Consider the following 17,423-nt stretch of genomic DNA (forward strand, 5'->3'; position numbering starts at 1 on the left):
AAAGTTTACAGATGCCTTTTTTCTTTTTTTTTCTTCTTAAGTGTTGGAGAATACTAGAAATGGTAAAGGAAGGGCAGTTAGACATAGTTGCTTCTTTACGCTTGCTAGCAGTGGAACCACAGGTTAGATATAGTTAGCAAAAACCATCCTGAAAGTGGGTTAGGTTCTGATACGATTATAGAATTAGAGAGTAAAGAGACCTCAAAGATTATCTAGTCCAAGTCTCTCCTTTGTAGATGAGGAAACTGGTACTCATTGAATTAATCAGCAAACCTTTACTGACTCAGAGATTAAACAACTTTCCCAGAGTCCCATAGATAGGTACTTGTTTGATGAAGGACTTGATGCTTCTCCCTCTCAGACACTGAGATATGAAAAAATGAATGAAAAAGAACTAGGAAGGAGTGGCACAATAAATTTCCTAGCTTTTTAGTCTACTGGCAGCTTAGTACAATGAAAAGTATAGTCAATAGGCACCTAGGAGCACTGGCTGTTCTGAAACTAGTCTTCTGTGCCCTAAGTCCCGGGCCATGGTTACTGTGTTTTTGGCTTTGTCATTAGTAAGCAGAGTGATCTGGAACAGTGAAGTCCTTTCTGGGGATCATTTGTCTCATCTGTAAAAATTAGGAGAGCCCCTAGGAGCTTATCACATTTAATGTTCTTTGATTTTTCACTCTGTGATTTTTATCAACTTGGTTTCCATTAGGTCTTCTCTGTTTTCTGTTCTGGGTACATGGATCAGAGCTTATTTATTTCCATGACTGTTAGACTCTGAAATTGAGTAGACATCATAGGTTAACTGGAACAGCACTATTCTTAGACCCAAAAGACTCACAGAGGTTTTAAGAATCTCGGCAAGCAGGACTACAAGCTGTTCCCTGAATGTTACATTTATCTATACTTCTTGGGCATCTTGGTGATCCAAGGGATAGAGTACCAACTTAGGAAGACCTGAGTTCAAATCCAGCCTCAGACACTAGCAGTGTGATCCTGGATAAGTCACTTAACACTGTTTGCTTTAGTTTCTTCACCTGTAAAATGAACTGGAGAAAGAAATGGCAAATCACTCCAGTATTTCTACCAAGAAAACCCCAAATGGAGTTATGAAGAGTTGGCAATAACTGAAACAACTGAACAAATTTGTGCTTCTCAGAATCTTTTGTTTTTTTTCCAAGACTTTTTCAAATGCTCATCTCCTCTATAAAACTTTCTCTGCTTTCCTCCTTGTTAAAAAAAAAAACCAAAAAAACCCAAACCCTTTCCCTTCTCAAATGATATTTTATCTACTTATATTTTTATATAAAGTATCCTTTCAATCAGTCAATATTTATTGAGCACCTTCTATGTGCCAGATATTGTACTAAATGTTGGGTATAGAAAAAAGCCAGAAAAACAGAACTTGCTCTCAAGGAACTTATAATTTAGTGCAAACAAATACAGAGCAAGCTGTGGACAGGAAAAGTGGGAAATAATTAGCAGAGAGAAGGCACTAGAATTAAGAGGGATTGGGAAAGGCTTCCTGTAAAAGTCCCTTTTAATTGGGACCTAAAGGAAGCCAGAAAGACGGGAGGTAGAGGTAAGGAGGGGAACTTTCCAGGCATGGGAGACAGCCAAGGAAAATCCCTAAATTCTAGAGGGTTTTGTTGATGGAGGAGATAGGAGGCCTGTGTCAGTTGAACAATATATACAGATGGGGAGTAAAATAGAAGGTTGGAAAGATAGGAGGGGGCTAAGTTGTCCTTTCTGTAGATTATAGGTTCTTTGCAAGTAGAAACCATCTCAGTTTTTAGACTTTGTACTTTTAACACTTGGCACAGCATGCTTAATAAATGTTTGCTGAAATTCAGTTTAGTAATTTGATAAATGTTTAATAAAAGCCTATTGTATACAGAGCATTGTGCTGAGTGCTGAAGGAAAAATAAGATTTTGACAAGAGATTGTCCTCAAGTTTCTAAGTTCTAGTTCTAATATTTACTAGCTATCTGACTGGGCAAGTGAAGCTCTGAGATTCAGTCCTTCTATCTGTAAAATGAGATGGCAATTATACTATCTATCTCATAGGGCTAGTAATAGAGCACTTGTTAATATGATGGATATGACAGTATTTGGCAATAAATAGAATTATAAATTTACATGTCATGTTCAAATGTAATTCAATTTCTTACATAGAAAGCATCCCTTCTTGTCCTAGTCTGAGGTGCTATTTTTTACTATTATTGTCTTTTCCCTCTACATAATGCTTTTAAGGATTGTCATATTCATATCTAGAAAAGACTTTAGAGATCATCTAGTTCAGTATTCTCATTTTTAAAAAATTATTTTTTCTTCTATTATCAGGATTTTCTCCTTTTTTACCTCCCCAACCCCCACTGTAAAAAAAGTGCTAATAAAGCAGACAAATTCCCAGATTGCCATGTTTAAAAATAGTTGTTTCATTCTGTGTATTTATTCTATCCTCTCCTTGTCAGGAGGTTGGTAACATTTTTCATCTTCTCTCTTCTGGAATCATGGTTTGTTGATCAGAATTATTAAGTTTTTTGTTCTTTTTTACAATATTGTTATGATAGTATAAATTGTTCTGCTTCTGCTCACTCTGGTCTGTATCAACTTCATACAAATCTTCCTAGCTAGCTTCCTCATTTTATAGATGAGGAAACTTTGCCCAGGGAGGTGGTAAGTAATTTGCTGTAGGTCTCACAGATGGAAGTATTGAAGCAGAATTTGAACTCCTTTCTGACTCCAACACCATTTCTTTTCTGACTGTTTTGCTTCCCTTTAGTTACCTTTTATTTACTTACCCCTTCCTTGAGATTGTTCCCTCTTAAGCTTGAAGAAACTGCAAACTTAAGTAATTTGTCCTTAGAAAATACTGGAGGCCATTTCAGCAGCAACTTCCCTATCTTATCTCAGTAGCAGTGGCTGTTTGTCAGACTTTAGCTGTTAATAACTTGTTGCTCACTTTTGTTGATATTACAGGGTTTGTGGCTGTATGGAGTTATGTAAGATGAATAAAGAAAACAGCATTGGTTCCAAGAAGAGCTAGACATGGGTGTGGAATTTGTTCCCTCTCTGAAGTGGCTGTGGATCGCCTCCTTCTTAGCTGATGATTGGGATGAGGATTCTTGGGGATGGGGAGAAGCGAGAAGGCAGGGGGGGATAGGGTTAGGAAGCATATATTGCCTTGGTATAGAGAGGACAGTACTTAAGTACAATAGCTGGCCCCTAAAGCATTTTAAGGTTTGTAAAATGCTCTACATACATAATTAATTCTCAATCCTTTTAAGTAGTTTTATTTGCAGGTATTATTACTCCTACTTTATAGATGAAGAAACGGAAGAGGCCCGAGATGATGTGAAGGCAGGAAATATGGCTGTGCCCTGCTTCAGCCCAGGATCTAAGTGTTAAGAATTTGGGCTGAAAGAACTGAAAATGTTTACTGAAAATGACCTACTAAGAATAAACATCAGCTCTCATTTCATCTCTTCACTCTGATTACAAAGGCCTTGAATGGATTGAGTGCTGCCTTTAGGGGCAGAAGACTTAGATATGAATCTTGACTCTTCTTCCTCCCTGGTGACCATCTTGATTGGTAAAATGAGGAGGGTACTTTTGGGAGAAGTGACCTTAAGTCCCTTCCACTTCCAAGTCTTTTTTCACTGGTAGCTGCCACTTCTTGGTGAACACCATCAGGAAATGGATCAGTTGATAGATTCCTATGTAAGGGTGCTCCCTGTTCTTTTTGTTAGTGAAGTATTCATTCTGCCTCCAACTCAGATGCTTAGCGCTCATGGGTGAACTCTGATGACTGTCAGTTGCTGCTGCCTCAGATGGTTGGGCCCGAAGGAAGCTGTATGTATAATCTTGCAGGAAAATGGATTTTCTCTCCTTTTCCTTCTAGTCAGAATTCTTACAAGAATCCAATTTGATCATGGCCAAGTTGAACTACGTGGAAGGGGATTACAAAGAAGCACTCAACATTTATGATAGGGTGGGCCTTGATGACTTGACGCTGACAGGAGTTCCACCTTACAGGTTGCGAATGATTGCCGAAGCATTTTCTACCAAAGGTGAGAGAGACCTTTTGATTTCTCCTCTTTTTTTTTTTTTTTTTAAATTTTTTTTTATTAATTAAAATGTTAAAATGCATGTTAGATGATTTCTCCTCTTTTTAAATTTCTATTTCAGGAGTGATTTTTGGAATGCTGGGAAAGCATTTCATATCTTTTCTTTGGCACTGCTATTCTTCTCTGGGGATTCGTATTAGTCCTGCCATAAAATCTCTTCCCAAAGCTTCCAGTGCCCTGGGAAAATTTGTTGCATTGATTGGTTCAATTCATTTCATTGTTCTAAAATGAACTTATTATAGAGTCAAATGCTCTAGAACTGGAAAGAACCTCATGGTGCATTTTTTTCCTCCTCTTATCCTCACTTAATAGTATTTTACTTTTTCTGATTATATATAAAGGTAGTTTTCAGCATTTATTTTTATAAGATTTTTGAATTCCAATTTTTTTCTCTTTCCCCCACCCCTCCCCAAGACAGCAGGCAATCTGATAGGTTATAAATGTACAATTATATTAAACATATTTTTACATTACTCATGTTGTGAAAGAAAAATCAGAACAAAAGGAAAAAACCATAAGAAAAAACAACAAAAAAAGTGATTATAGTATCCTTTGACCTGCACTCAGACTCCATTGTTCTTTTTCTGGATAGGGGATAACATTTTTCCATCATGAGTCTTTTGGAATTGTCTTAGATCATTGTATTTCTGAAAACAGCTAAGTCTGTCAAAGTTGATTATCACACAATGTTGCTGTTCCTGTTTACGATGTTTTTCTATTTTTGCTTACTTCATTTAGCATCAGTTTATGTAAGTCTAGGTTTTTCTGAAAATACCTGCTTATCATTTCTTATAGAACAATGATATTCCATTATGTTCATTTTCTACAATTTGTTCAGCCATTCCCTAATTGGGATGGGCATCTCCTCAATTTACAGTTCCTTGCCATCACGAAAAGAGCTGCTATAGACATTTTTGTATACGTGCCTCTTTTCCCCTTTTTTATGATCTCTTTGGGATAGTATTGCTGGATCAAAGGGTATGCAATTTGATTGTTCTTAGGCCACAATTCTAACTTGCTTTCTAAAATGAAGATGCTGAGGTCTAAGGACGCTAAGTGACTTGTTTATGGTTATATAGGTAGTTAGTTTCAGAGTTAGGATTTAAATCCAAGTTCTTTGACCTCTTAGTCAGTGCTTTTTTTTTCCTGTACTGTGCTTCATGCATCATAGAAAGTACACTGGAGTATTAGTTCAGAGTTTTATGTTTGGATATTGACTGTACTGGTGGTCTTGTGACTGAGTCTGGATCTCCTTTATTTTGACTATAAAATAAAAGATTTGGAATACATTATCTGTGAGAGTCTTTCTAGCTTTGCATCCTGTGACCATATAAATTAATAGCCCTACTTCTGTATTCAGGGTAAATTATTTGAACTAAAACTTTTTGGGACACCCTGTAATAAGAACCTTTGCTTTGTTCTTTTTTTTTTTTTTTTTTTTTTTTTTTTAAAGTTAGTCTCTTCTTCTTTTTAAGTGACTTGCCCATGGTCACACAACTAGGAATTGTTAAGTGTCTTAGGCTGGATTTGAACTCAGGTCCTCCTGACTTCAGGGCTGGTGCTCTACCCACTGAGCCATCTCCTCCCCTTCCTCCTGACTTCAGGGCTGGTGCTCTACCCACTGAGCCATCTCCTCCCCTTCCCTCTTCTTCTTTTTGCTTTTTTTTTGCTGAGGCAGTTGGGGTTGATTTTGATTAATTTCTAGATAGAAGGTTTTTTGCAACAGTCATTAAATATTTATTGTTGGGGCAGCTAGGTGGTGCAGTGGATAGAGTACCAGCCCTGAAGTCAGGAGGACCTGAATTAAAATCTGATCTCAGACACTTAATACTTCCTAGCTGTTTGACTCTGGGCAAGTCATTTAACCCTAGTTGCCTCAGTTAAAAAAAAAAAAAAGTTTTTAATATGTTGAGAATCCTCTTCCAAGAGGTGGAAATGTATATAAAGATGTATAAGGCATATACTAAGCCCACAAGGATCTTATAGTATAGAAGGGAGATAAGACATGAAAAATTGGTCTAGCATCTTATATTGTGCTTAAACACTTATTAAATATTTATCATATTGCAAATGTTGAAATATATGAGTTATCAAATGCCAAACAGTTTATACAGTTTATAAGTGCTGTAAGAATCCAGAGGCTGAGGGCCTCAGGGAAGGCTTCATGGATGAGTGGGGAGAGTCCAGGTAGGATTTTTATAGAAACAGAAGAGGCTGGAAGATATTTCAGGAGGGATGAGTAGGATGATTCAGGTTGTGTTGAAGAATGACTGAGGTGTCCATTCATTTTCTCTGTGAGTCCAGAAAACCATGTAGGGGAGGTGGAACTGTGAGAGTCAGGCAGAGCAGCCAAGAGAGGGTCAGTCTGAGCATGGGGCCTCTCTCTCACATCACCCTCTGTGTAATGGGGGAGAAATGACTGATGAGCCAAGGGATGAGATGAGAGGAGATGTGTGGTGTACTGGAATAAGCCCTGGCTTTAGAGTCTAAGTTTTACTAGCCATGTGACTGTGGCCAACCCAGAGGATAACAGAACCTTAGGGCTGGGAAGTATTTCAGGGGCCATCTGCCTGTGGTCCAGCTTCGGACCTCCACAGAAGTTCTCTTTATCACATCAGTTTGAAGACTACAAAGGAGGATGAGCTTTCCAGAGCTGCCTGTTCCTTTGTAGAATTATAACTGTTAGGATTTTTTCTTTTAAATTGAATCCTATGTGCCTTTCTTAAACTTCTTTTTTGTTGTTTTTAGTTCTACCTTCTGCGACTACATAGAATAAGTCTAATCCTATTTCTATTTGTTAGCCCTTCATATACGTCATAAAGCTAAAAACATAAGTCTCAAACCCCATTTTCTGTATATAAACCATTGGGAACATGGAATGATATTGGCTCTTCCCCATCTTTATTATGCTTATGTTTAAGTCTGAGCATTCATTTCCTAATTTTTAAAATGAGGATATCTGTACTTCTTTTTATTATCCTTCAGTTTGTTTTGAGTGCCTTTTAGATAGACTCAACAAATTTTATGAGCTTACAAGATTTAGAACTCCAAGGGAACCCTCAAGATATTATCTAAGACAATTCTATCATTTTAGAGATTGAGGAAATTGAAAACTATAATGGTGAAATGATTTTTTTGAGTCACATAAGAAACAGGTAAGAAAATGAAGATTTGTTCTAGGGATTTCTTGATTTTTGGTTCACTGATTTTTCTTCTACATCTTGGCAGTTTTTGTATGTAATATTCATTATGACCATTCTGTTGATCCTGTGTTTGTAACATTCAGATATTTAGTTTGGCCATTTCATGCCTCTACTGTTGGCCTAGGCCTGTCACTAGACCTGATTTACCAGGTTTATGCCATGGCAACAACTATCTTTGTCAATAGCTGGATAAAGTATACCTTTTGAAATGATTGATTCAACATTCAACAAGACTTTAAATAATTTAGCTCTGCAGTATTTTAAGGAAATTGGCCTTGAAACGCGTAATCTGTAGCTGCTCTGTCTCTGATGAAGCAGACTGAATTTGGGGGCAACTGTGTGGGGTTCTCAGCTGAGAACCATTGGAGAGACCAGCACAGATAGGAGAGGATCTGTTTTATTTTATTTTATTTTTAAAAAATAATTTTTTGTTTTCAAAATATATGCAAAGATAGTTTTCAACATTCACCCTTGCAAAACCTTGTGTTCCAATTTTTTTCTCCCTCTCTTCCTCCCACCCCCTCCCTTAGAAGGGGAGTAATCTAGTATATGTTAAATATGTGCAATTCTTATTTGTATTTCCACAATTATTATGCTGCACAAGAAAAATCAGATCAAAAAGGAAAAGAAATGAGAAAGAAAACAAAAAGCAAGCAACAACAAAAAAGGTAAAAATACTATGTTGTGATCACATTTAGTCCCCATAGTCTTCTCTTTGGATGTAGATGGCTCTCTCCATCACCAGTCTATTGGAATTGGCCTGAATCACCTCATTGTTGAAAAGAGCCACAGAGGACCTGTTTTAAAATGCCATATGAGTTACAGTTTTTTAACTCCCTGAGAACTTTTCAATACTTTGCTTTAGGAAGCAGCTGTAGAAGGTAGATCAGAATAATCTTCAGCACTGTGATTTTGTTTTTTTGTTTGTCAACTCTATTTTTTTTTTTTTTTGCTGAGGCTATTAGGATTAAGTGACTTGCCTAGGGGGTCACCCAGCTAGGAAATGTTAAGTGTCTAGACTAGATTTGAACTCAGGTCCTCTTGATTTCAGGGCTGTTGCTCTATCCACTGTGCCACCTAGCTAGCTTTCCCTTTACTTACGTTTTTAATACCAAAAGTAACAAGTGAAATCACTTTTTAATCTAAGAAGTGTTATAGACATGTATAGAGCTACAGATATAAATAAACATATAAATATATACATATATAAATGGGTATATTGATATATAACTTTTTTTCAAGCACATAGCATTTATGTATTGAAACTTGTGTGATTGGGTTATAATAATATAACAAGGATGCTTACTACATCATTAAAAGGTCATGGATCATGCATGCTGTACATGAGTAAAGTTCTTGTGTTATTGAAAGGAGGATACTTCCATATCCATACTCAGGATCTGTCCTCTCAGCTGGGACTCTCCTGTGTGTAGATCCCTTGTATTCTAGTTTGCATAAGACATAGTCAGCTTTGGATTGATAGAGATTCAAGATCAGCAATCATTCAGACCAGTCACCTCCACCTAAAAGGCTTCATTTGATTCCTTGGGAGGTGATTCCTTGAAGTCTTCCTGGAAAGTGTAGTGACACCCTTTATCCCCAAAAAAGTTTTTCAGATATTGACTGCTAATTTTTTGATCCACTTCATGTTCTTTTTGCAGAATAGCTTGTTTCCTTGCTCATCAAGCCATGGCGAGGAGAAAATGACTGGTGGTATTTTCCCACTAGCTAAATTAAATATTTAATATTATAGACACAATAGCACTAAAATAACATTAAATATTTTAAATCTGTTTGGTTTATCTAATACATACTGTCTGGCTGAAGTTGTAAGCCCCCAGAAACTCAGAACTGTGGACGATCAAATTTAGTCTAAATTCTGACTAAAATGCACTGAGAGAAAATAAAGCATTTGATAAATGCTTTTTAATGTTTGTGATATATCCAGTAGACGCTACCAAAAGTAGTTCTCCCCCCACTAGATAGTTTTGTCTGATTAATCTATTAAGCTTTCTTGTGTGTTTGGGAAGGACATGGTGCTTTCTGGTGCAGCACAATTGTTAAGTGCTCATCACAAATGGGTCCCAGAAACATTTGGCGTGTGTTTGAAATAGTTACAGCAGAACTGTTCAGTGTGTCTAGTTAGTATCAGGTACCGTACCTTCCTCTCTTCTGTATTAGGTTCAGTAATTCTAACATTTATTAAGCACCACTTATGTATGGAACAGTGCATTCCAGGCAGGGGCAGACAAAATGAAATAGTCAGCAACTAGAATATAGATATGAATATAATTGGGGACCTGGCTTAGACATTGAACCTCTTACCCAAATGTAGAACAGGGACAGAACCTGCTTTGTTTGAAGGAATTTCCTCTTTGGGAGCTCCCTGAATAAGTGAAATCCACTTGTCTATACCAAAGATAAAAACATGGAAGATGGAGAACTTTGGAAAATGAGGTTGGAATGAGGAAAGACATCAGAGAAGGTAGACTCTTGGACCTGAAGGTAAAGAATTTTTTGTAGGATAGCTTGTAGGATAGAGGGCATCACTGAGACAGGGGTGACTTGTGCAAATGTAGGGACAAAGGAGAAGAAATAGTTGGGTGAAAACATATTAGACCATATTTTACAGTGCATTGAAGAGGGGAAAGGTAAATATATTTTTAAAAAGTCCCAGGAAAACTTGTTGGAGCCCTATTTTGGATGGTTTTGAAAGTCAGACTCTGAGAAATTTCTTTTACCCTAGAGGCAATAGAATGTTACTGAAAGCTTTTGAAACAAGGGCGGGAAGAGGTCAAACCAGTAGAAAGAAGAATATTTTGGCAGCTGAGTGGAGGATGGATTGAAAAGAGGAGTAGAGGTAGAGAGACCAATAAAGAAGCAATGGAAGTTTGCACTAAGATGATGACAGTGTAAGGGGAACATGGCATAGATGTGTGAGATGTGGAAGTAGAATACACAGAATGTAATGACTATTGATTAGCTATGAAGTGGTGGTAGTAGGTAGGTATTAGAGGTAAGAGTAATAGATGGCTTCCAGTTTATCTATTTCCCTGATTGATTTGGTGTTGGGGTCCTTAGCTAATGCAGACCTGCTGACACCAGCTGGTGTCTGAGCACTTGCCCACAATTATCATCACCTTCGACCATCTCCAGATACTACAGAGCAGTCTGACACCACTTGTGCAGTTAGAAAAGCTTTATTGCTTGGTTACATCATCTTGTCTCTCCTCCTGCTTCCTCCCTCTCCCTCTGCTGTCCTGTTCTTATACCCCTCTCATCTCCCCTGCCAACGGGCCCCAGCAACAGTGTTTAGCTTGTGTTTCCAGGAGCCCATCCTGAGACGGTCAGGACGATCTCGATTTGGTGCATGCCTGATACCTGTCCTGGCGTGTCTACAGGGTGTGCCCCTGACCTGTGAGGCAGAACTCACACCCGAGGCCTCCACATCCATTCCCAAAAGTGAGCTGACCGAGATCCAACCAGCCAAAGACCACAAGAGTCAGATTGCACTAGACTTGTCTTTGCACAGACTTGTTGCCTATGCAAATGGAGCATTGTGTGCAAGGTACTGGATGAAGGGCCTCAAGATTAATGCAACTCTTGTTATTCTGTTCCCTAGCTCTCTCCTTGCTAGGTTCCCTAGCAATTGGGAGTGTGATAACGCATTAACCAAAACAGGAAGGTTAGAGGAATGGTAGTTTGGGGATAAGATGATGAGTTTTTAGTTTTGGATATGTGAATTTGATATTTTGAAGAGGCATCTGGGTGAAGATGTCTTGCTGGTGGTTAGAGATAGGGTACTAAAATTTTGGAATGTGGTTAGAGCTGTATATGTAGATTTGGTGATTATCTGCATCATTAGAATAATTGAATCCCTAGGTGCTGATTAGATCCTTGTGATCCTAAAATTTTAGTCCACATAGTTGTTTTTTTTTTTTTTTTTTAATAATTTTTTATTGATAGAATGCATGCCAGGGTAATTTTTTACAGTATTATCCCTTGCATTCACGTCTGTTCTGATTTTTCCCCTCCCTCCCTCCACCTCTTTCCCCAGATGGCAAGAGTCCTTTACATGTTGAATGGGTTGCAGTATATCCTAGATACAATATATGTGTGCAGAACCAAACAGTTTCTTGTTGCACAGAGAGAATTGAATTCAGAAGGTATAAATAACCCGGGAAGAAAAACATAAATGCAAGCAGTTTATAATCATTTGCAGTGTTCTTTCTCTGGGTGTAGCTGCTTCTGTCCATCTTTGATCAATTAAGGCTCTCTTTATCAAAGAGGTCCACTTCCATCAGAATACATCCTCAAACAGTATCGTTGTTGAGGTATATAATGATCTCCTGGTTCTGCTCATTTCACTCAGCATCAGTTCATGTAAGTCTTGCCAGTCCTCTCTGTATTCATCCTGCTGGTCGTTCCTTACAGAACAATAATATTCCATAACGTTCATATACCACAATTTACTCAACCATTCTCCAATTGATGGACATCCATTCATTTTCCAGCTTCTAGCCACTACAAACAGGGTTGCCACAAACATTTTGGCACATACAGGTCCCTTTCCTTTCTTTAGTATCTCTTTGGGGTATAAGCCAGTAGAAACACCGCTGGATCAAAGGGTATGCACAGCTTGATAACTTTTTGAGCATAGTTCCAAATTGCTCTCCAGAATGGCTGGATGTGTTCACAATTCCACCAACAATGTATCAGTGTCCCTGTTTTCCCACATCCCCTCCAACATTCCCCATTATCTTTCCCTGTCATTCTAGCCAATCTGACAGGTGTGTAGTAGTCCACATAGTTGTGTCCACAATAGCTTTGAAGGATGGAGGTGGGGGTAGGGATGGAGGTGGTGGCCTGGTGAGAAATGTAGGTGATGATCCAAACAAACTGGAAGGGATAATAATAAAGCAGGGTGGGGGTGGGGTGGGGGGAGAGGTAAACAGAAGGTGAATTAAAAAAGACAGTGTCACAAAAGTCAAAGCAGGAGAGAGTCTAGAAGGAGAGAGTCATTGTTAAAAGATGGACAATCAGAGATGAGGACTGAGGTAATAGTTGAGATAACTGCAGATGTCTGAGAGAGTTGCTTAGGAGAATGGTGACTTGGAAGGCAGATTATGAGTTTAGGTAGTGAGGAACTGGGAAGCAAAGAGCATGGACTCTTTTTGAGGAGTTTGACCTTGACTAGGGAGATATGTATGTAGCATGATAACTTTAGAGGATTGCAGGATCAAGCAAAGATTTTTTTAAAAGCTGAGAGAGAAGGAATTGTTAAATGAAGAGAGATTGAAAATGAGACAGTGAGGAAGTGAAACAAGGTTGGGGGAGAGAGGAGGAGTAAGGGGTTCAAAAGTTCAAGTGACTGGGTTTTCACAGGGAGAAATATTTTACTGTGAAACTTCAGCGGAGCAAAGAAGAGGATAGGTGAAGATAGGGAGTTTTGTTTGGGTATTTTGGGGATGTAAAAGTATTTCAGGCCAAGGATGATATTCTCTATGGTATTAGAGATAAGAATACTAAGTACAACTTATGTCATGCTTTAAGGTTAATCAATCAATAAACTTTTTTAAAGGGTCTTGTGACAAGCAGAATACCAGGGATACAAATACAAAATGAATCAGTTCTTATCCTCTTGCATTCTGTGAGATGAGATGAGATGTCCATATATTATATACAAAATAAATATAAGGTAAAATTTTTATGGGACAGTTCTAGCAGGTGAGTGAGATCAGGAAAGGCTTTAGGTAGAAAGTGGGTCTTAGACTGAGCTTTGGAGGAAATGGAGTGTCTGAGAAGCAGTAGTTAGGAGACTGCTTTCTAGGCCTGGGAAGTAACCCGTGCAAGAAATGCAAGGTTTTTTGTCAAGAACAGTTAAACCAGTTGGATTGGATCATTAGGTATGTGAAGGGGAGTAATGTATAATAAAGTGGATTGGAATCAGGTAAGGGCTTTAACAACCAAATCCAGGAGTTTGTATTTGATCTTAGAGGCAATAGCAAGGATCTTGAGTCTATTCAGTAGAGTGGTGATGTAATTAGACCCTGACTTCAGGGCAATCATTTTTGCATCTGTGTGGTTATTTTGCAGAGGGGAGGAACTAAAGGATAGTAGATGGGTGAGGAATTTGTTGCATTACTCCAGGTACCAACAGATAAGGACCTCAGCTAAGTGGCTAAATAGAGAGAAGAGGATAGTTGCAGAATGCACTTATCAGATCTTATGCACTGCAGCTCTACTACAACTGTTATTGTCATCCATCCATTTTGTAGTTGAGGAAACTGAAGTGCATGATAAATTAGGACAAGGCAGCCTTTGACATATTTAAATTAATTATATAGTATTAGGGGGCTCATCTATGTAGATAAAAGTAGATTTCCTTACTTATTGATATGAATTTCATTAAAAAAAAACTCAGTATCAGGAACTTGGGAGAGATTTGAGGGAATATTGACATGTTTACTGTAGAATGAAAGTCCTAATGATTAGTTTTGTCTCTGGGTACTGTTTCTCTATTGATGGCATTTAGTATTGTGTTTTTGAATGTGCTGGCTTCCTTACCTCAGTTTTGAGACTATTCCTTCAATTTGGAGTATAGCACAGAGGCAGCGAAGTTAGTGTTTAAGTCAAGCTTTGTCAGTATCTTTTATGTTCAGTCTGCTGCGTTAGGCAATAGGGAAGAGAGGAAGTTAGGGCAAAATATGATCCCTGGCCTGCCCTCAGACTCGCCTGTAGCTGTAGGGTTGTACACATGTCCAGCAGGTGTATAGCCAAAAGGCATGGCTTGCTTGACTGTTGTTTCTCTCTAGAGCTGGGCTCTGAACTTATCCTCATGTAAGTTTACCAGGCTCATGGATAGTTTGGGCATGGAACTGTTTGTCACATTCAGCAGGGGTTGAATCATTTAATGAAGACAGTTGAGGGAACATTTAAGTGTAGGCAAAATATTTGAGCTCAGGCAGCCTTGGTACCTATACTTTGGGCCCTAGAATCCTGTGCTCTGTCGTATGAAACCGTCTTGATCTCTTCAACTGGGGTATCTCATATCCTTCTTTAAGCTCTTTAGAAGAAGAAAAATGTGATAGGGCAGCATCAGCTGATCTAGTGAATTTGTTATAGAGCTAATGGGTAATCACTAAGAAGTAACAGTCCTGAGTTCTTCCAGTTCCATATTAGAATTTGTGTGTGTGTGTGTGTGTGTGTGTGTGTGATTTAAACTCTACCTTTCCTATCCTGCATTTTCAATTTCCTTTGCTGGATAATTGTCTGTATTCTACTTCATAATCATCAAGGTACTGTTCTGGACCCTCTTTTCTCTCTATATTTTAGTGATCATGGTGGTTCCAATGGGTTCAGTTATCCTCTTTATTTAGCTTATTCAGAAATTTCCATTTCCAACCTTACTGCTTTGATGATTGCCAAGTTCCACATTTCCAGCTGCCTGCTAGACAGTTTCACCTGGGTGTCCATTATCAATTTATATCTGTGTATAAAAAGAAGAATAATTGCAAAATAAGATGTGCATCTATTAAAGAATATGAAAACCAGCTGTTTATTAGTAGGGTAGAGAAGAAAAAATAAAAGTGCCTCCTATTTTCTATCATTCCAAATAGACTTACCATAATCCCTGATGGGTAAGTCCTTGGCCCAAGTACATTTAATTGAGTTAATTCTTTTGAGAAAGTCTCCAAACTTTAAAACATACTATTGACCACATTGTACTTGGACATATTGATGGATTTGAATTTTTAGTCTTTTTGTATATAGGTGCTTCTTGGACCATTGGAGCCTTAGCCCTGGATTTTGGAAAGAGAATGTGAATCTATTGCTTTTGCTACTGACAGTTTAGAGAATGTTTTTTAGCTTGAAGAAACTCATCAGCCACCCACACAATTTTGCTCTCTGGGACTGTACTTAACCAAGTGCTGGAAATAATAATACTGAAATAAGGCAAAGTGACAGCTTGGATTCCTTGAGACTTTAGTTGGGAGAGGAATAGGAGTGAGAAGAAGAAAGATTTCTGAACTGTTGTTTCATAATATCCAGGCTTTCAAATCCCAGACTGGAAGGGAGAGGGTTGAGCCACATCAACAGAAGGACCCAAGATTCAAAAGAAGAAATCCAGATAGTTGTGATGCTACTAGACTTCAATTAAACCCTAATTTCATTTAGGTACCCCATATCTAGACCTCATCATTTGGTTCCCTCACCAGGAACTAGATATCAAGGCCTCCTGCCTACTCTGACTTCTTAGTTCACACCCTGAACCAACCCCAGGAGAAATTAGCTTTCCTGGAAATCAAGAGTGAAAGGGCTAAACTCTAGGCTACTTAACACTTTTTACTATAGACAATCTTTTGCTCCCTGCATTTTATCCTACTTCTCTTTGATAGTTAAATGGGCCATCAGCATTCTTACAGGCAGCCCACAGAAGGGACCTGATGCATTTCTGCTGTTGCCACCTCCATCCTGGATGACACCCCAGATTTAACCTGCTCCTGAGATCTGTTTTGTCTAGGCTTCAAACTTTGGATTATCAACTGCCCCTCAGCCTGGAGAACATGGGACAGCTGACTGGGAATGACTGACTGGGAATGACTGACTGGGACAAACACCCCTTAGATGCCCTGCTGCCATCCCCAAATCCCACATCTTAAGCCTCACCTCCTGGCATGAACCCCCAAATCTCTACGACCCTTGCCAACTCAAAGCAGTTAAGAGGAGATCATCGCCTCTTTTCCCACATGCATTTGGAGGTGACTGCTTGAGGGGGGAATGAAGAAGGGACACCCAAACTTGGAAAATCCTAGAAGGAGAAAATCTTCAATTCTGTCTCAATAAGAGACTTTGCCTCAGGTCTTTTTTTCTTAAATGAATTTAAGTTTCAACTGCTTGAGGGGGGAATGATACAGGTGTGGTCCCTTTAAGATTCCTTTCTTGCTGATTCCCAACCCCTTCTTGTTGATGTAATTATCAATCCAGGACCTTTTGATTCACAAATCTTGGTCCCTTTGAATTCCAATAGAAGATCACCTGGATCTGAGCCAACAGGCTCCTCTAGCTAAATTTCCCATTATAAAAGGGCCAGGTTAGGACCCCATTTTTGTATAGGTTCCAAACATGCCAGCCTTATGTCTGGCATGCCAGGACCCTCTGTCCACTGGAACTCTGTGTCCAGTGCCTTTCTTAGCTCTACCTTATCTCTACTCTTTCCTTAACTATACGTTAACCTTACTTCCAAACCCCATAATAAACCTCTTTTGTCAATCTAGCTTTTCGGGCCAATAAATTCCTTTATTGGGAATCCTTGTGCTGCCACTAGACCTCATTTAACTCCGTATCCTTGTGCCAGATCCAATGGGTTGCAGGGGAGCTCCATTTGACTCCCTTTACCCCGAACCTGCCATTAGACCTCAATTAAACCCTAATTTCATTTAGGTACCCCATACACATCAGTTGTGTGTATCTCTTGTGATATTTATAAGGGCTTATTGGCATAGGGATTTTTTTTGTAATTTCACTTGCTCTTTTTTTTAAGGGAGGGGGGACAATTTCATATTTGGAATAAGAATGACTTATTTTTTAAATTGGGGTACATAAACGTGCAGAATTTTCACATGGTGCCTGAAGTTGTCAAAATAATCTGGGATCTCATTTATCCAGGAGTTGCTAGATGATTCAGTGTTTAGAGCAACAGGCCTGAAGTTAGAAGACTTGAGTTCAAGTCTGATCTTAGGTACTTAACCAGCTGTATGATTCTGGGCAGGCCACTTAGCTTCTATTTATCTTCACTCTCTGAAGAAGGAGATGGCGACCAATTCAGTATCTTTGTCAAGAAAACTCTGTGGATGATATAGTCCATGGGGTCACAAAGAATTGGACACAGCTGAATGACTGGACAACCACCACAACAAAAACAAATAAACCTATAGAACTTTTACATGTTTCAACTTTTGTCAAGATGACTTGGGGATTTTTGTCTAGAACCTACAAACAGTGAAAGATGCAATGTTTTCTTGTCATTTGCATGATTCAAATGGCGCTGGCAGGATAAGAAGTCTCTTTAGAGAATTCAAGATTTAAAAGATTC

At 38.6% G+C, this 17,423-nt stretch overlaps 1 protein-coding gene across 11 annotated transcripts in view; it reads left to right on the forward strand.

Moving 5' to 3' along the window:
* The window catches only part of TTC7B (tetratricopeptide repeat domain 7B), a 327,704-nt gene that overhangs the window by 35,484 nt on the left and 274,797 nt on the right, over positions 1-17,423 (forward strand). For 10 of the 11 annotated variants that reach the window (XM_051977396.1, XM_051977400.1, XM_051977401.1 and 7 more), the window contains exon 3: positions 3,899-4,067. In XM_051977396.1, the coding sequence (XP_051833356.1) occupies positions 3,899-4,067 (169 nt within the window). The remainder of the gene's footprint in view (positions 1-3,898; positions 4,068-17,423) is intronic. The other variant, XM_051977406.1, reaches the window with a different exon arrangement.

Source organism: Antechinus flavipes, chromosome 2 (genome assembly GCF_016432865.1).
Source record: "Antechinus flavipes isolate AdamAnt ecotype Samford, QLD, Australia chromosome 2, AdamAnt_v2, whole genome shotgun sequence".
Lineage (NCBI taxonomy): Eukaryota > Metazoa > Chordata > Mammalia > Dasyuromorphia > Dasyuridae > Antechinus > Antechinus flavipes.